This window comes from Pristiophorus japonicus, chromosome 4 (genome assembly GCF_044704955.1).
Source record: "Pristiophorus japonicus isolate sPriJap1 chromosome 4, sPriJap1.hap1, whole genome shotgun sequence".
Classification (NCBI taxonomy): domain Eukaryota; kingdom Metazoa; phylum Chordata; class Chondrichthyes; family Pristiophoridae; genus Pristiophorus; species Pristiophorus japonicus.
In genome coordinates, this window is record NC_091980.1 from 169,264,936 (window position 1) to 169,290,198 (window position 25,263).

The 25,263-nt window shown below is 46.5% G+C and overlaps 1 protein-coding gene across 1 annotated transcript in view; it reads right to left on the reverse strand.

Annotated features, from left to right (window-relative positions):
- Positions 1-25,263, reverse strand: part of mapkbp1 (mitogen-activated protein kinase binding protein 1) — a 284,611-nt gene that overhangs the window by 113,536 nt on the left and 145,812 nt on the right. The window contains exon 11 of the mRNA XM_070878826.1: positions 21,610-21,731. Within this exon, the coding sequence (XP_070734927.1) occupies positions 21,610-21,731 (122 nt within the window). The remainder of the gene's footprint in view (positions 1-21,609; positions 21,732-25,263) is intronic.

Genomic DNA, 25,263 nt, shown 5'->3' on the forward strand with positions numbered 1-25,263 from the left:
GTGGTGTATTTAGATTTCCAAAAGGCATTCGAAAAGGTGCCACACAAAAGGTTACTGCAGAAGATAAAGACACCTGGAGTCTGAGGAAATGTATTAGCGTGGATCGAGAATTGGCTGCCTAACAGAAAGCAGAGAGTCGGGATAAATGGGTCCTTTTCGGGTTGGAAATCGGTGGTTAGTGGTGTGCCACAGGGATCGGTGCTGGGACCACAACTGTTTACAATATACATAGATGACCTGGAAGAGGGGACAAAGTGTAGTGTAACAAAATTTGCAGGTGATACAAAGATTAGTCGGAAAGCTGGTTGTGTAGAGGACACAGAGAGGCTGCAAAGAGATTTAGATAGGTTAAGCGAATGGGCTAAGGTTTGGCAGATGGAATACAATGTCGGAAAGTGTGAGGTCATCCACCTTGGAAAAAAAAAACAGTAAAAGGGAATATTATTTGAATGGAGAGAAATTACAACATGCTGCGGTGCAGAGGGACCTGGGGGTCCTTGTGCATGAAATCCCAAAAAGTTAGTTTGCAGGTGCAGCAGGTAATCAGGAAGGCGAATGGAATGTTGGCCTTCATTGCGAGAGGGATGGAGTACAAAAGCAGGGAGGTCCTGCTGCAACTGTATAGGGTATTGGTGAGGCCGCACCTGGAGTACTGCGTGCAATTTTGGTCACCTTACTTAAGGAAGGATATACTAGCTTTGGAGTGGGTATAGAGACGATTCACTAGGCTGATTCCGGAGATGAGGGGGTTACCTTATGATGATAGATTGAGTAGACTGGGTCTTTACTCATTGGAGTTCAGAAGGATGAGGGGTGATCTTAAAGAAACATTTAAAATAATGAAAGTGATAGACAAGATAAAGGCAGAGAGGTTGTTTCCACTGGTCGGGGAGACTAGAACTAGGGGGCACAGCCTCAAAATACGGTGGAGCCAATTTAAAACCGAGTTGAAAAGGAATTTCTTCTCCCAGAGGGTTGTGAATCTGTGGAATTCTCTGCCCAAGGAAGCAGTTGAGGCTTGATCATTGAATGTATTCAAATCACAGATATATAGATTTTTAACCAATAAGGGAATTAAGGGTTATGGGGAGCGGGCGGGTAAGTGGAGCTGAGTCCACGGCCAGATCAGCCATGATCTTGATGAATGGCGGAGCAGGCTCGAGGGGCTAGATGGCCTACTCCTGTTCCTAATTCTTATGTTCTTATGTATATCAGTGTTAAGTGAGGCATGTGGGGTATATCAGGGTTACAGTGAGGGGTGTGGGGTATATCAGTGTTACAGTGAGGGGCGTGGGGTATATCAGTGTTACAGTGAGGTGTGTGAGATATATCAGTGTTACAGTGAGGGGTGTGGGGTATATCAGTGTTAAGTGAGGCATGTGGGGCATATCAGGGTTACAGTGAGGGGTGTGGGGTATATCAGTGTTACAATGAGGAGCGTGGGGTATATCAGTGTTACAGTGAGGCGTGTGTGGTATATCATTGGTAAGTGAGGGGTGTGAGATATGTCAGTGTTACAGTGAGAGTGTGGGGTATATCAGTGTTACAGTGAGGGGTGTGGGGTATATCAGTGCTACCGTGAGCGGTGTGGGGTATATCTGTGTTACAGTGAGGGTGTGGGGTATATAAGTGTTACAGTGAGGGTGTGGGGTATATCTGTGTTACAGTGAGGGGTGTGGGGTATATCAGTGTTACAGTGAGGGGTGTGGGGTATATAAGAGTTACAGTGAGGGATGTATCAAAGTTACAGTGAGAGGTGTGGGGTATATCAGTGTTAAGTGAGGCATGTGGGGTATATCAAGAGTTACAGTGAGGGGTGTGGCGTATGTCAGTGTTACAGAGAGGGGTGTGGGGTATATCACTGTTACAGTAAGGGGTGTGGGGTATATCAGTGTTACAGTGAGGGTGTTGGATATATCAGTGTTACAGTGAGAGTGTGGGGTATACCAGTGTTACAGTGAGGGGTGTGGGGTATATTAGTGTTGCAGTGAGGGTGTGGGGTATATCAGTGTTACAGTGAGGGATGTGGAGTATATCAGTGTTACATTGAGGGGTGTGAGGTATATCAGTGTTACAGTGAGGGGTGTGGGGTATATCAGTGTTACAGTGAGGGGTATATCAGTGTTACAGTGAGGTTGTGGGGTATATCAGTGTTACAGTGAGGGGTATCTCTGTGTTACAGTGAGGGTGTGGGGTATATCAGTGTTACAGTGAGGGGTATATCTGTGTTACAGTGAGGGTGTGGGGTATATCAGTGTTACAGTGAGGGGTATATCAGTGTTACAGTGAGGGTGTGGGGTATATCAGTGTTACAGTGAGGGGTGTGGGGTATATCAGTGTTACAGTGAGGGATGTGGGGTATATCAGTGTTATACAGTGAGGGGTATATCAGTGTTACACTGAGGGTGTGGGGTATATCAGTGTTACAGTGAGGGGTAGATCAGTGTTACAGTGAAGGTGTGGGGTATATCTGTGTTACAGTGAGGGTGTGGGGTATATCAGTGTTACAGTGAGGGGTGTGGGGTATATCTATGTTACAGTGAGGGGTGTGGGGTATCAGTGTTACAGTAAGGGTGCAGGGTATATCAGTGTTACAGTGAGGGGTGTGGGGTATATCAGAGTGTTACAGTGAGGGGTGTGAAGTATATCAGTGTTACAGTGAGGGGTGCGGGGTATATCAGTGCTACAGTGAGGGGTGTGGGGTATATCATTGTTAAGTGAGATGTGTGGGATATATCAGTGTTACAGTGAGGTGTGTGGAATATATCAGTGTTACAGTGAGGAGTGTGGGGTATATCAGAGTGTTACAGTAAGGGGTGTGGGGTATATCAGTGTTACCGTGAGTGGTGTGGGGGATATCTGTGTTACAGTGAGGGTGTGGGGTATATAAGTGTTACAGTGAGGGTGTGGGGTATATCTGTGTTACAGTGAGGGGTGTGGGGTATCAGTGTTACACTGAGGGGTATGGGGTATATCAGTGTTATAGTGAGGGGTGTGGGCTATATCAGTGTTACAGTGAGAGTGTGGGGTATATCAGTGTTACAGTGAGAGGTGTGGGGTATATCTGTGTTACAGTGAGGGTGTGGGATATATCAGTGTTACAGTGAGGGATGTGGGGTATCAGTGTTACAGTAAGGGTGTCGGGTATATCAGTGTTACAGTGAGGGATGTATCAAAGTTACAGTGAGGGGTGTGGGGTATATCAGTGTTAAGTGAGGCATGTGGGGTATATCAAGAGTTACAGTGAGGGGTGTGGGATATATCAGTGTTACAGTAAGGGGTGTGGGGTATATCAGTGTTACAATGAGGTGTGTGGGGTATGTCACTGTTACAGAGAGGGGTGTGGGGTATATCAGTGTTACAGTAAGGGGTGTGGGGTATATCAGTGTTACAGTGAGGGTGTTGGATATATCAGTGTTACAGTGAGAGTGTGGGGTATATCAGTGTTACAGTGAGGGGTGTGGGGTATATCAGTGTTGCAGTGAGGGTGTGGGGTATATCAGTGTTACAGTGAGGGATGTGGAGTATATCAGTGTTACATTGAGGGATGTGAGGTATATCAGTGTTACAGTGAAGGTGTGGGGTATATCTGTGTTACAGTGAGGGTGTGGGGTATATCAGTGTTACAGTGAGGGGTGTGGGGTATATCTATGTTACAGTGAGGGGTGTGGGGTATCAGTGTTACAGTAAGGGTGCAGGGTATATCAGTGTTACAGTGAGGGGTGTGGGGTATATCAGAGTGTTACAGTGAGGGGTGTGAAGTATATCAGTGTTACAGTGAGGGGTGTGGGGTATATCAGTGCTACAGTGAGGGGTGTGGGGTATATCATTGTTAAGTGAGATGTGTGGGATATATCAGTGTTACAGTGAGGTGTGTGGGATATATCAGTGTTACAGTGAGGAGTGTGGGGTATATCAGAGTGTTACAGTAAGGGGTGTAGGGTATATCAGTGTTACCGTGAGTGGTGTGGGGTATATCTGTGTTACAGTGAGGTGTGGGGTATATAAGTGTTACAGTGAGGGTGTGGGGTATATCTGTTTTACAGTGAGGGGTGTGAGGTATCTGTGTTACAGTGAGGGGTGTGGGGTATATCAGTGTTACAGTGAGGGGCGTGGGGTATATCAGTGTTGCAGTGAGGCGTGTGTGGTATATCATTGGTAAGTGAGGGGTGTGAGATATATCAGTGTTGCAGTGAGGGTGTGGGGTATATCAGTGTTACAGTGAGGGGTGTGGGGTATATTGTTAAGTGAGGTGTGTGAGATATATCAGTGTTACAGTGAGGGGTGTGGGGTATATCAGTGTTAAGTGAGGCATGTGGGGTATATCAGGGTTACAGTGAGGGGTGTGGGGTATATCAGTGTTACAATGAGGGGCGTGGGGTATATCAGTGTTACAGTGAGGCGTGTGTGGTATATCATTGGTAAGTGAGAGGTGTGAGATATGTCAGTGTTACAGTGAGAGTGTGGGGTATATCAGTGTTACAGTGAGGGGTGTGGGGTATATCAGTGCTACTGTGAGCGGTGTGGGGTATATCTGTGTTACAGTGAGGGTGTGGGGTATATAAGTGTTACAGTGAGGGTGTGGGGTATATCTGTGTTACAGTGAGGGGTGTGGGGTATATCAGTGTTACAGTGAGGGGTGTGGGGTATATAAGAGTTACAGTGAGGGATGTATCAAAGTTACAGTGAGAGGTGTGGGGTATATCAGTGTTAAGTGAGGCATGTGGGGTATATCAAGAGTTACAGTGAGGGGTGTGGGGTATATCATTGTTAAGTGAGATGTGTGGGATATATCAGTGTTACAGTGAGGTGTGTGGAATATATCAGTGTTACAGTGAGGAGTGTGGGGTATATCAGAGTGTTACAGTAAGGGGTGTGGGGTATATAAGTGTTACAGTGAGGGTGTGGGGTATATCTGTGTTACAGTGAGGGTGTGGGGTATATCAGTGTTACAGTGAGGGGTGTGGGGTATATCTATGTTATAGTGAGGGGTGTGGGGTATCAGTGTTACAGTAAGGGTGCAGGGTATATCAGTGTTACATTGAGGGGTGTGGGGTATATCAGAGTGTTACAGTGAGGGGTGTGAAGTATATCAGTGTTACAGTGAGCGGTGTGGGGTATATCAGTGCTACAGTGAGGGGTGTGGGGTATATCATTGTTAAGTGAGATGTGTGGGATATATCAGTGTTACAGTGAGGTGTGTGGGATATATCAGTGTTACAATGAGGAGTGTGGGGTATATCAGAGTATTACAGTAAGGGGTGTGGGGTATATCAGTGTTACCGTGAGTGGTGTGGGGTATATCTGTGTTACAGTGAGGGTGTGGGGTATATAAGTGTTACAGTGAGGGTGTGGGGTATATCTGTGTTACAGTGAGGGGTGTGGGGTATCAGTGTTACACTGAAGGGTGTGGGGTATATCAGTGTTATAGTGAGGGGTGTGGGCTATATCAGTGTTACAGTGAGAGTGTGGGGTATATCAGTGTTACAGTGAGAGGTGTGGGGTATATCAGTGTTACAGTGAGGGGGGTGGGGTATATCTGTGTTACAGTGAGGGTGTGGGGTATATCAGTGTTACAGTGAGGGATGTGGGGTATCAGTGTTACAGTAAGGGTGTCGGGTATATCAGTGTTACAGTGAGGGATGTATCAAAGTTACAGTGAGGGGTGTGGGGTATATCAGTGTTAAGTGAGGCATGTGGGGTATATCAAGTGTTACAGTGAGGGACGTGGGGTATATCAGTGTTACAGTGAGGGGTGTGGGGTATATCAGTGTTACAGTGAGGGGTGTGGGGTATATCAGTGTTACAATGAGGTGTGTGGGGTATGTCACTGTTACAGAGAGGGGTGTGGGGTATATCAGTGTTACAGTAAGGGGTGTGGGGTATATCAGTGTTACAGTGAGGGTGTTGGATATATCAGTGTTACAGTGAGAGTGTGGGGTATATCAGTGTTACAGTGAGGGGTGTGGGGTATATCAGTGTTGCAGTGAGGGTGTGGGGTATATCAGTGTTACAGTGAGGGATGTGGAGTATATCAGTGTTACATTGAGGGATGTGAGGTATATCAGTGTTACAGTGAAGGTGTGGGGTATATCTGTGTTACAGTGAGGGTGTGGGGTATATCAGTGTTACAGTGAGGGGTGTGGGGTATATCTATGTTACAGTGAGGGGTGTGGGGTATCAGTGTTACAGTAAGGGTGCAGGGTATATCAGTGTTACAGTGAGGGGTGTGGGGTGTATCAGAGTGTTACAGTGAGGGGTGTGAAGTATATCAGTGTTACAGTGAGGGGTGTGGGGTATATCAGTGCTACAGTGAGGGGTGTGGGGTATATCATTTTTAAGTGAGATGTGTGGGATATAACAGTGTTACAGTGAGGTGTGTGGGATATATCAGTGTTACAGTGAGGAGTGTATGGTATATCAGGGTGTTACAGTAAGGGGTGTAGGGTATATCAGTGTTACCGTGAGTGGTGTGGGGTATATCTGTGTTACAGTGAGGGTGTGGGGTATATAAGTGTTACAGTGAAGGGTGTGGGGTATATCTGTGTTACAGTGAGGAGTGTGGGGTATCAGTGTTACACTGAGGGGTGTGGGGTATATCAGTGTTATAGTGAGGGGTGTGGGATATATCAGTGTTACAGTGAGAGTGTGGGGTATATCAGTGTTACAGTGAGAGGTGTGGGGTATATCAGTGTTACAGTGAGGGGTGTGGGGTATATCTGTGTTACAGTGAGGGTGTGGGGTATATCAGTGTTACAGTGAGGGATGTGGGGTATCAGTGTTACAGTAAGGGTGTCGGGTATATCAGTGTTACAGTGAGGGATGTATCAAAGTTACAGTGAGGGGTGTGGGGTATATCAGTGTTAAGTGAGGCATGTGGGGTATATCAAGAGTTACAGTGAGGGGTGTGGGGTATATCAATGTTACAGTGAGGGGCGTGGGGTATATCAGTGTTACAGTGAGGGGTGTGGGGTATATCGGTGTTACAGTGAGGGGTGTGGGGTATATCAGTGTTACAATGAGGTGTGTGGGGTATGTCACTGTTACAGAGAGGGGTGTGGGGTATATCAGTGTTACAGTAAGGGGTGTGGGGTATATCAGTGTTACAGTGAGGGTGTTGGATATATCAGTGTTACAGTGAGGGATGTGGAGTATATCAGTGTTACATTGAGGGATGTGAGGTATATCAGTGTTACAGTGAGGGGTGTGGGGTATATCAGTGTTACAGTGAGGGATGTGGGGTATATCAGTGTTACAGTGTTGGCTGTGAGATATATCAGTGTTACAGTGAGGGGTGTGGGGTATATCAGTGTTACAGTGAGGGGTATATCTGTGTTACAGTGAGGGTGTGGGGTATATCAGTGTTACAGTGAGGAGTATATCTGTGTTACAGTGAGGGAGGTGGGCTATATCAGTGTTACAGTGAGGGGTATATCTGTGTTACAGTGAGGGTGTGGGGTATATCTGTGTTACAGTGAGGGGTATATCAGTGTTACAGTGATGGCTGTGAGGTATATCAGTGTTACAGTGAGGGGTGTGGGGTATATCAGTGTTACAGTGAGGGGTATATCTGTGTTACAGTGATGGTGTGGGGTATAACAGTGTTACAGTGAGGGGTATATCTGTGTTACAGTGAGGGAGGTGGGCTATATCAGTGTTACAGTGAGGGGTATATCTGTGTTACAGTGAGGGTGTGGGGTATATCAGTGTTACAGTGAGGATGTGGGGTATATCAGTGTTACAGTGAGGGGTATATCTGTGTTACAGTGAGGGTGTGGGGTATATCAGTGTTACAGTGAGGGTGTGGGGTATATCAGTGTTACAGTGTGGGGTATATCAGTGTTACAGTGAGGGTGTGGGGTATATCAGTGTTACAGTGTGGGGTATATCAGTGTTACAGTGAGGGGTGTGAGGTATATCAGTGTTACAGTGAGTGTGTGGGTATATCAGTGTTACAGTGAGTGTGTGGGGTATATCAGTGTTACAGTGAGGGTGTGAGGTATATCAGTGTTACAGTGTGGGGTATATCAGTGTTACAGTGAGGGTGTGAGGTATATCAGTGTTACAGTGTGGGGTATATCAGTGTTACAGTGAGTGTGTGGGGTATATCAGTGTTACAGTGAGGGTGTGGGGTATATCAGTGTTACAGTGAGGGTGTGGGGTATATCAGTGTTACAGTGAGTGTGTGGGGTATATCAGTGTTACAGTGAGGGTGTGGCGTATATCAGTGTTACAGTGAGTGTGTGGGGTATATCAGTGTTACAGTGAGGGTGTGGGGTATATCAGTGTTACAGTGAGGGTGTGCGGTATATCAGTGTTACAGTGAGGGTGAGGGGTATATCAGTGTTACAGTGAGGGTGAGGGGTATATCAGTGTTACAGTGAGGGTGAGGGGTATATCAGTGTTACAGTGAGGGTGTGGGGTATATCAGTGTTACAGTGAGTGTGTGGGGTATATCAGTGTTACAGTGAGGGTGTGGGGTATATCAGTGTTACAGTGTGGGGTATATCAGTGTTACAGTGAGTGTGTGGGGTATATCAGTGTTACAGTGAGTGTGTGGGGTATATCAGTGTTACAGTGAGGGGTATATCAGTGTTACAGTGAGGGTGTGAGGTATATCAGTGTTACAGTGTGGGGTATATCAGTGTTACAGTGTGGGGTATATCAGTGTTACAGTGAGGGGTATATCAGTGTTACAGTGAGGGTGTGAGGTATATCAGTGTTACAGTGTGGGGTATATCAGTGTTACAGTGTGGGGTATATCAGTGTTACAGTGAGTGTGTGGGGTATATCAGTGTTACAGTGAGGGGTGTGAGATATATCAGTGTTACAGTGAGAGTGTGGGGTATATCAGTGTTACAGTGAGAGTGTGGGGTATATCAGTGTTACAGTGAGGGGTGTGGGGTATATCAGTGTTACAGTGTGGGGTATATCAGTGTTACAGTGAGGGGTGTGAGATATATCAGTGTTACAGTGAGAGTGTGGGGTATATCAGTGTTACAGTGAGGGTGTGGGGTATATCAGTGTTACAGTGAGGCTGTGGGGTATATCAGTGTTGCAGTGTGGGGTATATCAGTGTTACAGTGAGTGTGTGGGGTATATCAGTGTTACATTGAGGGGTGTGGGGTATATCTGTTACAGTGAGGGTGTGAGGTATATCAGTGTTACAGTGAGGGTGAGGGGTATATCTGTGTTACAGTGAGGGTGTGGGGTATATCAGTGTTACAGTGTGGGGTATATCAGTGTTACAGTGAGGGGTGTGGGGTATATCAGTGTTACAGTGTGGGGTATATCAGTGTTACAGTGAGGGGTGTGAGGTATATCAGTGTTACAGTGAGGGTGTGGGGTATATCAGTGTTACAGTGAGGGTGTGGGGTATATCAGTGTTACAGTGTGGGGTATATCAGTGTTACAGTGAGTGTGTGGGGTATATCAGTGTTACATTGAGGGGTGTGGGGTATATCAGTGTTACATTGAGGGGTGTGGGGTATATCAGTGTTACAGTGAGTGTGTGGGGTATATCAGTGTTACATTGAGGGGTGTGGGTTATATCAGTGTTACAGTGAGTGTGTGGGGTATATCAGTGTTAGATTGAGGGGTGTGGGGTATATCAGTGTTACAGTGAGGGTGTGAGGTATATCAGTGTTACAGTGTGGGGTATATCAGTGTTACAGTGAGTGTGAGGGGTATATCAGTGTTACAGTGAGGGTGTGGGGTATATCAGTGTTACAGTGAGGGTGTGGGGTATATCAGTGTTACAGTGAGGGGTATATCAGTGTTACAGTGAGTGTGTGAGGTATATCAGTGTTACAGTGAGGGGTATATCAGTGTTACAGTGAGGGGTATATCAGTGTTACAGTGAGGGTGTGGGGTATATCTGTGTTACAGTGAGGGGTGTGGGGTATATCAGTGTTACAGTGAGGGGTATATCAGTGTTACAGTGAGGGGTATATCAGTGTTACAGTGAGGGTGTGGGGTATATCAGTGTTACAGTGTGGGGTATATCAGTGTTACAGTGAGGGTGTGGGGTATATCTGTGTTACAGTGAGGGGTGTGGGGTATATCTGTGTTACAGTGAGGGGTGTGGGGTATATCAGTGTTACAGTGAGGGTGTGGGGTATATCAGTGTTACAGTGAGGGTGTGAGGTATATCAGTGTTACAGTGAGGGTGAGGGGTATATCAGTGTTACAGTGTGGGGTATATCAGTGTTACAGTGAGGGTGAGGGGTATATCAGTGTTACAGTGTGGGGTATATCAGTGTTACAGTGAGGGTGTGGGGTATATCAGTGTTACAGTGAGGGGTATATCAGTGTTACAGTGAGGGTGTGGGGTATATCAGTGTTACAGTGTGGGGTATATCAGTGTTACAGTGAGGGTGTGGGGTATATCTGTGTTACAGTGAGGGGTGTGGGGTATATCAGTGTTACAGTGAGGGTGTGGGTTATATCAGTGTTACAGTGAGGGTGTGAGGTATATCAGTGTTACAGTGAGGGTGAGGGGTATATCAGTGTTACAGTGTGGGGTATATCAGTGTTACAGTGAGGGTGAGGGGTATATCAGTGTTACAGTGTGGGGTATATCAGTGTTACAGTGAGGGTGTGGGGTATATCAGTGTTACAGTGAGGGGTATATCAGTGTTACAGTGAGGGGTATATCAGTGTTACAGTGAGAGTGTGGGGTATATCTGTGTTACAGTGTGGGGTATATCAGTGTTACAGTGAGGGTGAGGGGTATATCAGTGTTACAGTGTGGGGTATATCAGTGTTACAGTGAGGGTGTGGGGTATATCAGTGTTACAGTGAGGGGTATATCAGTGTTACAGTGAGGGTGTGGGGTATATCTGTGTTACAGTGAGGGGTGTGGGGTATATCAGTGTTACAGTGAGGGGTATATCAGTGTTACAGTGAGGGGTATATCAGTGTTACAGTGAGGGTGTGGGGTATATCAGTGTTACAGTGTGGGGTATATCAGTGTTACAGTGAGGGTGTGGGGTATATCTGTGTTACAGTGAGGGGTGTGGGGTATATCAGTGTTACAGTGAGGGTGTGGGGTATATCTGTGTTACAGTGAGGGGTGTGGGGTATATCAGTGTTACAGTGAGGGTGTGGGGTATATCAGTGTTACAGTGAGGGTGTGAGGTATATCAGTGTTACAGTGAGGGTGAGGGGTATATCAGTGTTACAGTGAGGGTGTGGGGTATATCAGTGTTACAGTGAGTGTGAGGGGTATATCAGTGTTACAGTGAGGGTGTGGGGTATATCAGTGTTACAGTGAGGGTGTGGGGTATATCAGTGTTACAGTGAGGGGTATATCAGTGTTACAGTGAGTGTGTGAGGTATATCAGTGTTACAGTGAGGGGTATATCAGTGTTACAGTGAGGGGTATATCAGTGTTACAGTGAGGGTGTGGGGTATATCTGTGTTACAGTGAGGGGTGTGGGGTATATCAGTGTTACAGTGAGGGGTATATCAGTGTTACAGTGAGGGGTATATCAGTGTTACAGTGAGGGTGTGGGGTATATCAGTGTTACAGTGTGGGGTATATCAGTGTTACAGTGAGGGTGTGGGGTATATCTGTGTTACAGTGAGGGGTGTGGGGTATATCTGTGTTACAGTGAGGGGTGTGGGGTATATCAGTGTTACAGTGAGGGTGTGGGGTATATCAGTGTTACAGTGAGGGTGTGAGGTATATCAGTGTTACAGTGAGGGTGAGGGGTATATCAGTGTTACAGTGTGGGGTATATCAGTGTTACAGTGAGGGTGAGGGGTATATCAGTGTTACAGTGTGGGGTATATCAGTGTTACAGTGAGGGTGTGGGGTATATCAGTGTTACAGTGAGGGGTATATCAGTGTTACAGTGAGGGGTATATCAGTGTTACAGTGAGGGTGTGGGGTATATCAGTGTTACAGTGTGGGGTATATCAGTGTTACAGTGAGGGTGTGGGGTATATTGTTAAGTGAGGTGTGTGAGATATATCAGTGTTACAGTGAGGGGTGTGGGGTATATCAGTGTTAAGTGAGGCATGTGGGGTATATCAGGGTTACAGTGAGGGGTGTGGGGTATATCAGTGTTACAATGAGGGGCGTGGGGTATATCAGTGTTACAGTGAGGCGTGTGTGGTATATCATTGGTAAGTGAGAGGTGTGAGATATGTCAGTGTTACAGTGAGAGTGTGGGGTATATCAGTGTTACAGTGAGGGGTGTGGGGTATATCAGTGCTACTGTGAGCGGTGTGGGGTATATCTGTGTTACAGTGAGGGTGTGGGGTATATAAGTGTTACAGTGAGGGTGTGGGGTATATCTGTGTTACAGTGAGGGGTGTGGGGTATATCAGTGTTACAGTGAGGGGTGTGGGGTATATAAGAGTTACAGTGAGGGATGTATCAAAGTTACAGTGAGAGGTGTGGGGTATATCAGTGTTAAGTGAGGCATGTGGGGTATATCAAGAGTTACAGTGAGGGGTGTGGGGTATATCATTGTTAAGTGAGATGTGTGGGATATATCAGTGTTACAGTGAGGTGTGTGGAATATATCAGTGTTACAGTGAGGAGTGTGGGGTATATCAGAGTGTTACAGTAAGGGGTGTGGGGTATATAAGTGTTACAGTGAGGGTGTGGGGTATATCTGTGTTACAGTGAGGGTGTGGGGTATATCAGTGTTACAGTGAGGGGTGTGGGGTATATCTATGTTATAGTGAGGGGTGTGGGGTATCAGTGTTACAGTAAGGGTGCAGGGTATATCAGTGTTACATTGAGGGGTGTGGGGTATATCAGAGTGTTACAGTGAGGGGTGTGAAGTATATCAGTGTTACAGTGAGCGGTGTGGGGTATATCAGTGCTACAGTGAGGGGTGTGGGGTATATCATTGTTAAGTGAGATGTGTGGGATATATCAGTGTTACAGTGAGGTGTGTGGGATATATCAGTGTTACAATGAGGAGTGTGGGGTATATCAGAGTATTACAGTAAGGGGTGTGGGGTATATCAGTGTTACCGTGAGTGGTGTGGGGTATATCTGTGTTACAGTGAGGGTGTGGGGTATATAAGTGTTACAGTGAGGGTGTGGGGTATATCTGTGTTACAGTGAGGGGTGTGGGGTATCAGTGTTACACTGAAGGGTGTGGGGTATATCAGTGTTATAGTGAGGGGTGTGGGCTATATCAGTGTTACAGTGAGAGTGTGGGGTATATCAGTGTTACAGTGAGAGGTGTGGGGTATATCAGTGTTACAGTGAGGGGGGTGGGGTATATCTGTGTTACAGTGAGGGTGTGGGGTATATCAGTGTTACAGTGAGGGATGTGGGGTATCAGTGTTACAGTAAGGGTGTCGGGTATATCAGTGTTACAGTGAGGGATGTATCAAAGTTACAGTGAGGGGTGTGGGGTATATCAGTGTTAAGTGAGGCATGTGGGGTATATCAAGTGTTACAGTGAGGGACGTGGGGTATATCAGTGTTACAGTGAGGGGTGTGGGGTATATCAGTGTTACAGTGAGGGGTGTGGGGTATATCAGTGTTACAATGAGGTGTGTGGGGTATGTCACTGTTACAGAGAGGGGTGTGGGGTATATCAGTGTTACAGTAAGGGGTGTGGGGTATATCAGTGTTACAGTGAGGGTGTTGGATATATCAGTGTTACAGTGAGAGTGTGGGGTATATCAGTGTTACAGTGAGGGGTGTGGGGTATATCAGTGTTGCAGTGAGGGTGTGGGGTATATCAGTGTTACAGTGAGGGATGTGGAGTATATCAGTGTTACATTGAGGGATGTGAGGTATATCAGTGTTACAGTGAAGGTGTGGGGTATATCTGTGTTACAGTGAGGGTGTGGGGTATATCAGTGTTACAGTGAGGGGTGTGGGGTATATCTATGTTACAGTGAGGGGTGTGGGGTATCAGTGTTACAGTAAGGGTGCAGGGTATATCAGTGTTACAGTGAGGGGTGTGGGGTGTATCAGAGTGTTACAGTGAGGGGTGTGAAGTATATCAGTGTTACAGTGAGGGGTGTGGGGTATATCAGTGCTACAGTGAGGGGTGTGGGGTATATCATTTTTAAGTGAGATGTGTGGGATATAACAGTGTTACAGTGAGGTGTGTGGGATATATCAGTGTTACAGTGAGGAGTGTATGGTATATCAGGGTGTTACAGTAAGGGGTGTAGGGTATATCAGTGTTACCGTGAGTGGTGTGGGGTATATCTGTGTTACAGTGAGGGTGTGGGGTATATAAGTGTTACAGTGAAGGGTGTGGGGTATATCTGTGTTACAGTGAGGAGTGTGGGGTATCAGTGTTACACTGAGGGGTGTGGGGTATATCAGTGTTATAGTGAGGGGTGTGGGATATATCAGTGTTACAGTGAGAGTGTGGGGTATATCAGTGTTACAGTGAGAGGTGTGGGGTATATCAGTGTTACAGTGAGGGGTGTGGGGTATATCTGTGTTACAGTGAGGGTGTGGGGTATATCAGTGTTACAGTGAGGGATGTGGGGTATCAGTGTTACAGTAAGGGTGTCGGGTATATCAGTGTTACAGTGAGGGATGTATCAAAGTTACAGTGAGGGGTGTGGGGTATATCAGTGTTAAGTGAGGCATGTGGGGTATATCAAGAGTTACAGTGAGGGGTGTGGGGTATATCAATGTTACAGTGAGGGGCGTGGGGTATATCAGTGTTACAGTGAGGGGTGTGGGGTATATCGGTGTTACAGTGAGGGGTGTGGGGTATATCAGTGTTACAATGAGGTGTGTGGGGTATGTCACTGTTACAGAGAGGGGTGTGGGGTATATCAGTGTTACAGTAAGGGGTGTGGGGTATATCAGTGTTACAGTGAGGGTGTTGGATATATCAGTGTTACAGTGAGGGATGTGGAGTATATCAGTGTTACATTGAGGGATGTGAGGTATATCAGTGTTACAGTGAGGGGTGTGGGGTATATCAGTGTTACAGTGAGGGATGTGGGGTATATCAGTGTTACAGTGTTGGCTGTGAGATATATCAGTGTTACAGTGAGGGGTGTGGGGTATATCAGTGTTACAGTGAGGGGTATATCTGTGTTACAGTGAGGGTGTGGGGTATATCAGTGTTACAGTGAGGAGTATATCTGTGTTACAGTGAGGGAGGTGGGCTATATCAGTGTTACAGTGAGGGGTATATCTGTGTTACAGTGAGGGTGTGGGGTATATCTGTGTTACAGTGAGGGGTATATCAGTGTTACAGTGATGGCTGTGAGGTATATCAGTGTTACAGTGAGGGGTGTGGGGTATATCAGTGTTACAGTGAGGGGTATATCTGTGTTACAGTGATGGTGTGGGGTATAACAGTGTTACAGTGAGGGGTATATCTGTGTTACAGTGAGGGAGGTGGGCTATATCAGTGTTACAGTGAGGGGTATATCTGTGTTACAGTGAGGGTGTGGGGTATATCAGTGTTACAGTGAGGATGTGGGGTATATCAGTGTTACAGTGAGGGGTATATCTGTGTTACAGTGAGGGTGTGGGGTATATCAGTGTTACAGTGAGGGTGTGGGGTATATCAGTGTTACAGTGTGGGGTATATCAGTGTTACAGTGAGGGTGTGGGGTATATCAGTGTTACAGTGTGGGGTATATCAGTGTTACAGTGAGGGGTGTGAGGTATATCAGTGTTACAGTGAGTGTGTGGGTATATCAGTGTTACAGTGAGTGTGTGGGGTATATCAGTGTTACAGTGAGGGTGTGAGGTATATCAGTGTTACAGTGTGGGGTATATCAGTGTTACAGTGAGGGTGTGAGGTATATCAGTGTTACAGTGTGGGGTATATCAGTGTTACAGTGAGTGTGTGGGGTATATCAGTGTTACAGTGAGGGTGTGGGGTATATCAGTGTTACAGTGAGGGTGTGGGGTATATCAGTGTTACAGTGAGTGTGTGGGGTATATCAGTGTTACAGTGAGGGTGTGGCGTATATCAGTGTTACAGTGAGTGTGTGGGGTATATCAGTGTTACAGTGAGGGTGTGGGGTATATCAGTGTTACAGTGAGGGTGTGCGGTATATCAGTGTTACAGTGAGGGTGAGGGGTATATCAGTGTTACAGTGAGGGTGAGGGGTATATCAGTGTTACAGTGAGGGTGAGGGGTATATCAGTGTTACAGTGAGGGTGTGGGGTATATCAGTGTTACAGTGAGTGTGTGGGGTATATCAGTGTTACAGTGAGGGTGTGGGGTATATCAGTGTTACAGTGTGGGGTATATCAGTGTTACAGTGAGTGTGTGGGGTATATCAGTGTTACAGTGAGTGTGTGGGGTATATCAGTGTTACAGTGAGGGGTATATCAGTGTTACAGTGAGGGTGTGAGGTATATCAGTGTTACAGTGTGGGGTATATCAGTGTTACAGTGTGGGGTATATCAGTGTTACAGTGAGGGGTATATCAGTGTTACAGTGAGGGTGTGAGGTATATCAGTGTTACAGTGTGGGGTATATCAGTGTTACAGTGTGGGGTATATCAGTGTTACAGTGAGTGTGTGGGGTATATCAGTGTTACAGTGAGGGGTGTGAGATATATCAGTGTTACAGTGAGAGTGTGGGGTATATCAGTGTTACAGTGAGAGTGTGGGGTATATCAGTGTTACAGTGAGGGGTGTGGGGTATATCAGTGTTACAGTGTGGGGTATATCAGTGTTACAGTGAGGGGTGTGAGATATATCAGTGTTACAGTGAGAGTGTGGGGTATATCAGTGTTACAGTGAGGGTGTGGGGTATATCAGTGTTACAGTGAGGCTGTGGGGTATATCAGTGTTGCAGTGTGGGGTATATCAGTGTTACAGTGAGTGTGTGGGGTATATCAGTGTTACATTGAGGGGTGTGGGGTATATCTGTTACAGTGAGGGTGTGAGGTATATCAGTGTTACAGTGAGGGTGAGGGGTATATCTGTGTTACAGTGAGGGTGTGGGGTATATCAGTGTTACAGTGTGGGGTATATCAGTGTTACAGTGAGGGGTGTGGGGTATATCAGTGTTACAGTGTGGGGTATATCAGTGTTACAGTGAGGGGTGTGAGGTATATCAGTGTTACAGTGAGGGTGTGGGGTATATCAGTGTTACAGTGAGGGTGTGGGGTATATCAGTGTTACAGTGTGGGGTATATCAGTGTTACAGTGAGTGTGTGGGGTATATCAGTGTTACATTGAGGGGTGTGGGGTATATCAGTGTTACATTGAGGGGTGTGGGGTATATCAGTGTTACAGTGAGTGTGTGGGGTATATCAGTGTTACATTGAGGGGTGTGGGTTATATCAGTGTTACAGTGAGTGTGTGGGGTATATCAGTGTTAGATTGAGGGGTGTGGGGTATATCAGTGTTACAGTGAGGGTGTGAGGTATATCAGTGTTACAGTGTGGGGTATATCAGTGTTACAGTGAGTGTGAGGGGTATATCAGTGTTACAGTGAGGGTGTGGGGTATATCAGTGTTACAGTGAGGGTGTGGGGTATATCAGTGTTACAGTGAGGGGTATATCAGTGTTACAGTGAGTGTGTGAGGTATATCAGTGTTACAGTGAGGGGTATATCAGTGTTACAGTGAGGGGTATATCAGTGTTACAGTGAGGGTGTGGGGTATATCTGTGTTACAGTGAGGGGTGTGGGGTATATCAGTGTTACAGTGAGGGGTATATCAGTGTTACAGTGAGGGGTATATCAGTGTTACAGTGAGGGTGTGGGGTATATCAGTGTTACAGTGTGGGGTATATCAGTGTTACAGTGAGGGTGTGGGGTATATCTGTGTTACAGTGAGGGGTGTGGGGTATATCTGTGTTACAGTGAGGGGTGTGGGGTATATCAGTGTTACAGTGAGGGTGTGGGGTATATCAGTGTTACAGTGAGGGTGTGAGGTATATCAGTGTTACAGTGAGGGTGAGGGGTATATCAGTGTTACAGTGTGGGGTATATCAGTGTTACAGTGAGGGTGAGGGGTATATCAGTGTTACAGTGTGGGGTATATCAGTGTTACAGTGAGGGTGTGGGGTATATCAGTGTTACAGTGAGGGGTATATCAGTGTTACAGTGAGGGTGTGGGGTATATCAGTGTTACAGTGTGGGGTATATCAGTGTTACAGTGAGGGTGTGGGGTATATCTGTGTTACAGTGAGGGGTGTGGGGTATATCAGTGTTACAGTGAGGGTGTGGGTTATATCAGTGTTACAGTGAGGGTGTGAGGTATATCAGTGTTACAGTGAGGGTGAGGGGTATATCAGTGTTACAGTGTGGGGTATATCAGTGTTACAGTGAGGGTGAGGGGTATATCAGTGTTACAGTGTGGGGTATATCAGTGTTACAGTGAGGGTGTGGGGTATATCAGTGTTACAGTGAGGGGTATATCAGTGTTACAGTGAGGGGTATATCAGTGTTACAGTGAGAGTGTGGGGTATATCTGTGTTACAGTGTGGGGTATATCAGTGTTACAGTGAGGGTGAGGGGTATATCAGTGTTACAGTGTGGGGTATATCAGTGTTACAGTGAGGGTGTGGGGTATATCAGTGTTACAGTGAGGGGTATATCAGTGTTACAGTGAGGGTGTGGGGTATATCTGTGTTACAGTGAGGGGTGTGGGGTATATCAGTGTTACAGTGAGGGGTATATCAGTGTTACAGTGAGGGGTATATCAGTGTTACAGTGAGGGTGTGGGGTATATCAGTGTTACAGTGTGGGGTATATCAGTGTTACAGTGAGGGTGTGGGGTATATCTGTGTTACAGTGAGGGGTGTGGGGTATATCAGTGTTACAGTGAGGGTGTGGGGTATATCTGTGTTACAGTGAGGGGTGTGGGGTATATCAGTGTTACAGTGAGGGTGTGGGGTATATCAGTGTTACAGTGAGGGTGTGAGGTATATCAGTGTTACAGTGAGGGTGAGGGGTATATCAGTGTTACAGTGAGGGTGTGGGGTATATCAGTGTTACAGTGAGTGTGAGGGGTATATCAGTGTTACAGTGAGGGTGTGGGGTATATCAGTGTTACAGTGAGGGTGTGGGGTATATCAGTGTTACAGTGAGGGGTATATCAGTGTTACAGTGAGTGTGTGAGGTATATCAGTGTTACAGTGAGGGGTATATCAGTGTTACAGTGAGGGGTATATCAGTGTTACAGTGAGGGTGTGGGGTATATCTGTGTTACAGTGAGGGGTGTGGGGTATATCAGTGTTACAGTGAGGGGTATATCAGTGTTACAGTGAGGGGTATATCAGTGTTACAGTGAGGGTGTGGGGTATATCAGTGTTACAGTGTGGGGTATATCAGTGTTACAGTGAGGGTGTGGGGTATATCTGTGTTACAGTGAGGGGTGTGGGGTATATCTGTGTTACAGTGAGGGGTGTGGGGTATATCAGTGTTACAGTGAGGGTGTGGGGTATATCAGTGTTACAGTGAGGGTGTGAGGTATATCAGTGTTACAGTGAGGGTGAGGGGTATATCAGTGTTACAGTGTGGGGTATATCAGTGTTACAGTGAGGGTGAGGGGTATATCAGTGTTACAGTGTGGGGTATATCAGTGTTACAGTGAGGGTGTGGGGTATATCAGTGTTACAGTGAGGGGTATATCAGTGTTACAGTGAGGGGTATATCAGTGTTACAGTGAGGGTGTGGGGTATATCAGTGTTACAGTGTGGGGTATATCAGTGTTACAGTGAGGGTGTGGGGTATATCTGTGTTACAGTGAGGGGTGTGGGGTATATCAGTGTTACAGTGAGGGTGTGGGGTATATCAGTGTTACAGTGAGGGTGTGAGGTATATCAGTGTTACAGTGAGGGTGAGGGGTATATCAGTGTTACAGTGTGGGGTATATCAGTGTTACAGTGAGGGTGTGGGGTATATCAGTGTTACAGTGAGGGGTATATCAGTGTTACAGTGAGGGGTATATCAGTGTTACAGTGAGAGTGTGGGGTATATCTGTGTTACAGTGTGGGGTATATCAGTGTTACAGTGAGGGTGAGGGGTATATCAGTGTTACAGTGTGGGGTATATCAGTGTTACAGTGAGGGTGTGGGGTATATCAGTGTTACAGTGAGGGGTATATCAGTGTTACAGTGAGGGGTATATCAGTGTTACAGTGAGGGTGTGGGGTATATCTGTGTTACAGTGAGGGGTGTGGGGTATATCAGTGTTACAGTGAGGGGTATATCAGTGTTACAGTGAGGGGTATATCAGTGTTACAGTGAGGGTGTGGGGTATATCAGTGTTACAGTGTGGGGTATATCAGTGTTACAGTGAGGGTGTGGGGTATATCTGTGTTACAGTGAGGGGTGTGGGTATATCTGTGTTACAGTGAGGGGTGTGGGGTATATCAGTGTTACAGTGAGGGTGTGGGGTATATCAGTGTTACAGTGAGGGTGTGAGGTATATCAGTGTTACAGTGAGGGTGAGGGGTATATCAGTGTTACAGTGTGGGCTATATCAGTGTTACAGTGAGGGTGAGGGGTATATCAGTGTTACAGTGTGGGGTATATCAGTGTTACAGTGAGGGTGTGGGGTATATCAGTGTTACAGTGAGGGGTATATCAGTGTTACAGTGAGGGTGTGGGGTATATCTGTGTTACAGTGAGGGGTGTGGGGTATATCAGTGTTACAGTGAGGGGTATATCAGTGTTACAGTGAGGGGTATATCAGTGTTACAGTGAGGGTGTGGGGTATATCAGTGTTACAGTGTGGGGTATATCAGTGTTACAGTGAGGGTGTGGGGTATATCTGTGTTACAGTGAGGGGTGTGGGTATATCTGTGTTACAGTGAGGGGTGTGGGGTATATCAGTGTTACAGTGAGGGTGTGGGGTATATCAGTGTTACAGTGAGGGTGTGAGGTATATCAGTGTTACAGTGAGGGTGAGGGGTATATCAGTGTTACAGTGTGGGCTATATCAGTGTTACAGTGAGGGTGAGGGGTATATCAGTGTTACAGTGTGGGGTATATCAGTGTTACAGTGAGGGTGTGGGGTATATCAGTGTTACAGTGTGGGGTATATCAGTGTTACAGTGAGGGTGTGGGGTATATCTGTGTTACAGTGAGGGGTGTGGGGTATATCAGTGTTACAGTGAGGGTGTGGGGTATATCAGTGTTGCAGTGAGGGTGTGAGGTATATCAGTGTTACAGTGAGGGTGAGGGGTATATCAGTGTTACAGTGTGGGGTATATCAGTGTTACAGTGAGGGTGAGGGGTATATCAGTGTTACAGTGTGGGGTATATCAGTGTTACAGTGAGGGTGTGGGGTATATCAGTGTTACAGTGAGGGGTATATCAGTGTTACAGTGAGGGGTATATCAGTGTTACAGTGAGAGTGTGGGGTATATCAGTGTTACAGTGAGGGTGAGGGGTATATCAATGTTACAGTGTGAGGTATATCAGTGTTACAGTGAGGGTGTGGGGTATATCAGTGTTACAGTGAGGGTGAGGGGTATATCAGTGTTACAGTGAGGGGTATATCAGTGTTACAGTGAGGGGTATATCAGTGTTACAGTGAGAGTGTGGGGTATATCTGTGTTACAGTGAGGGGTGTTGCGATGTGTAGCGCTGTGTATAATCGCCGGATGTACTGTGGTTTCCCTCCCTTTGTCAGCATGTACACAAGTGCGGTTACTGCACGTCCAGCTCACACTCACCGGATGCTTCTGTCCTGGCATCCGATGGCAGCGTACTTGCGAGTGGAGTCCACGTCCATGTCATACAGCGTTGTCTTTCGCACCACGTGGTGGGTTCGGGTGAACTGAGTGCCTTCAGCAGACTGTCGGGAATGAACACAGGAGGATTAGTACCAACACGCCTGGCTGAACTTTCCTTTCATTTCGGCGGGTTCTCGCCGATTTTCTCTACAGTACAGCTGTTTTTCCGCCCGGCGAAATGTTCTCCTTTTGTTTTTCAGTGGTATCGGCCAAATCTGAAAACGCCCGCTGGGACCAAACACCGCCGAGAAAATCGCCAGGGCGTAAGTTTTGTCTCAACGGAAGCCCGTCCAGATCGCCGAGGGAACCGCCCTGTGAAAGCTGCTTCAACAGGAGGGCGGTAGGTGAGTACTCTGCAAAGAACGGTAAGTTAAAGGGTCTTTATTTATTTTTAATTTTAAAACGCCGATTATGTGTAAAAGTGTCTTGGGAATGTTTTTTAACTTTTTTTTCGTGAAAATTTTTTTTTAAAGTTTCCCCCCTCCCTAGGCCCAACCGCAGCCTCGGTCTAAATTTTTTTTAAAACACCCGTTTTACTTAGTTTCCCCTTAACCACCGAGAAAACCGCCAAGAATAATGGTGCAAGACCCATTTTCTCGTCGGGCGATTAGTTTTAATTAGTTTTAGATTAAAAGTGGAAACTTTTGCCAGCATTACTTACCAAATGTTAGCGTGTTTTCTGGGCGGGCAATCGGGCATTGAGGGGCTCTCAGGAAAGTCTAGCCCCCAGACTCCGTGTTTACAGAATGAACCACATCGTCTCGCAGAGCCTGTCCAGGTAGTAACACACTCGGGGGATTCCCAGGAAGTATCGGCACACTCTGTGGGACCCACCCAAATACTGACACGGTCCTGGACAACCCCTGCCCTACCTTGTGGAGGACTGGGTTAGCTACACAAAGGAAACAAATGTAGAAACTCTGCAGCAACAGAAGCACTGTGCTGGTAAATAACCAAATCTAGAGTACGGGATTCACAAGAAGAATATAGCTCAACAATGTGCTTATATCATTTGGTTACAGTAGTATTTTTATCTCCTTCCTCCAATTCTGGCCTCTTGCGCATTCCCCGATTTTATTTGGCGGCCGTGCCTTCAGCTGCCTAGGCCCTGGAATTCCCTGCCTAACCCTCTCCACCTCTCTCTCCTCCCTCACCACACTTCTTAAAACCCAGTTCTGACCAAACTTTTGATCACCTGTCCTAATATCTCCTGATGTGGTTCGGTGTCAATTTTTGTTTGATTATGCTCCTGTGAAGTGCCTTGGGAAGTTTAATGCTTTTTAAAATTTGTTCCGGGATGTGGGCGTTGCTGGCAAGGCCGGCATTTATTGCCCATCCCGAATTGCCCCTTGAGAAGGTGGTGGTGAGCCGCCTTCTTGAACTGCTGCAGTCCGTGTGGTGAAGGTTCTCCCACAGTGCTGTTAGGGAGGGAGTTCCAGGATTTTGACCCAGTGACGATGGAAGAATGTCGATATACTTCCAAGTCAGGATGGTGTGTGACTTGGAGGGAACTTGGAGGCGATGGTGTTCCTATGCGCCTGAGGCCCTTGTCCTTCTAGGTGGTAGAGTTCGCGGGTTTTGGAGGTGCTGCCTAAGAAGCTTTGGCGAGCTGCTGCAGTGCATTTTGTAGATGGTACATACTGCAGCCACGGTGCATCGGTGGTGGAGGGAGTGAAAGTTTAAGGTGGTGGATGGAGTGTCAATCAAGTGACTGCTTTGTCCTGGATGGTGTTGAGCTTATTGAGTGTTGTTGGAGCTGCACTCATCCAGGCAAGTAGTGAGTATTCCATCACACTCCTGACTTGTGCCTTGTAGATGGTGGAAAGACTTTGAGGAGTCAGGAGGTGAGACACTTGCCGCAGAATACCCAGCTTCTGACCTGTGCTTGTTGCCACAGTATTTATGTGGCTGAGTGTGGAGCGGGGCGCTAAAGAAGGCGCATGCCCCTCTTAGGGCGCTAGGCCAGCTGAGCAAGTGAAAATCCTGAACTAAACAGCTGGCCTCGGAACAGCAAAAAAAACCTGATAAAAAGACACCAAAAACATTCTCAAAACATAGCTCATGCCACCACAACATAAATTGCAAAAAAAAACAACGCGCCTGCCAACGCAACACTGGCTGTGCGAGGGCTCTGAGTCACGTTGGCGACAGTCATTAGCCGGAGGGCCATTTAAACCGTGTGACTGACAGTTCAGCTCCCTCGTACCACCTGCTTCGCTAACTCCTCCCAAGCAGTTCCTGAAGTCACCGGCACTCACAATTGAAACAACAAATGCTGTGAAGGAACAACAGACAGGCAGAAAACGGGGGGGGGACACTTTGATTTCTGAACACATATTGAGGAAGGTCAGTGTTATTCAGCAGGGGTGAGTGTAATTCTGTGGTCAATCAATGGAATGACAATGGGCAGAAATATACCAAAACCACGAGATGCAATGTAGTGCCCATTCGTGTTTAATTACGTGTGGATCCGGGCCCACTTGGAATGGGTTGAGAATGCACCAGTATTGTTTGTGATAGAATCCTTGCAGCTAACAAAGGACACTTTCATCCCAACAGACCGGGCTGCAGTTAAACCATCAATGAATCAATGTTCCTCACGCAAGATGGGCTACGCAATCTTTCCCTTTAAGCCATAACCTTTGCCCGCCTTCCAAACATACAACTGTATTCCCTATTCAACTAAATGAATACAAACTACAATTATTGATGAATTTTGCACTCAGGCTCAAGCACGTTCGTGCCACAATTCCCGAGTTTTGGGGAAATATAACTCGGCTTTATCTGGAGAAAAGCTCCATCTAATCTGTTGTGTATCTGTAAAGCATGCACTCCCATGTTCCACCACCAGGGAGCGCATCCCTTGAAGTCCCAAGGGATCCCAGCATCCCTTGGGAGCACTGTATATAAGCCGGCCCCTAAGGCCTGTACCTCACTCTGGAGTGTCTTATTAAAGACTGAGGTCACTGTGTGCAGCCTCATCTGTCTTAGGAACACAATATAATCTACTCTGGAAATGTGACTTAACCCGAATGATTATTCTATATATAAACCCCTGAACCCCTCGATTAGATTCCAGCCTGTAACTCACTCCCAGGTATCCATTATTGTATATATAAACCCCTGAACCCCTCGATTAGATTCCAGCCTGTAACTCACTCCCAGGTATCCATGATTGTATATATAAACCCCTGAACCCCTCGATTAGATTCCAGCCTGTAACTCACTCCCGGGTATCCATTATTCTTTATATAAACCCCTGAACCCCTCGATTAGATTTCAGCCTGTAACTCACTCCCAAGTATCCATTATTCTATATATAAACCATCTGAATATCCCGATTAGAAACACAGAAACATAGAAAATAGGTGCAGGAGTAGGCTGTTCGGCTCTTCGAGCCTGCACCACCATTCAATAAGATCATGGCTGATCATTCACCTCAGTACCCCTTTCCTGTTTTCTCTCCATACCCCTTGATCCCTTTAGCCATAAGGGCCACATCTAACTCCCTCTTGAATATATCCAACGAACTGGCATCAACAACTCTCTGCGGTAGAGAATTCCACAGGTTAACAACTCTCTGAGTGAAGAAGT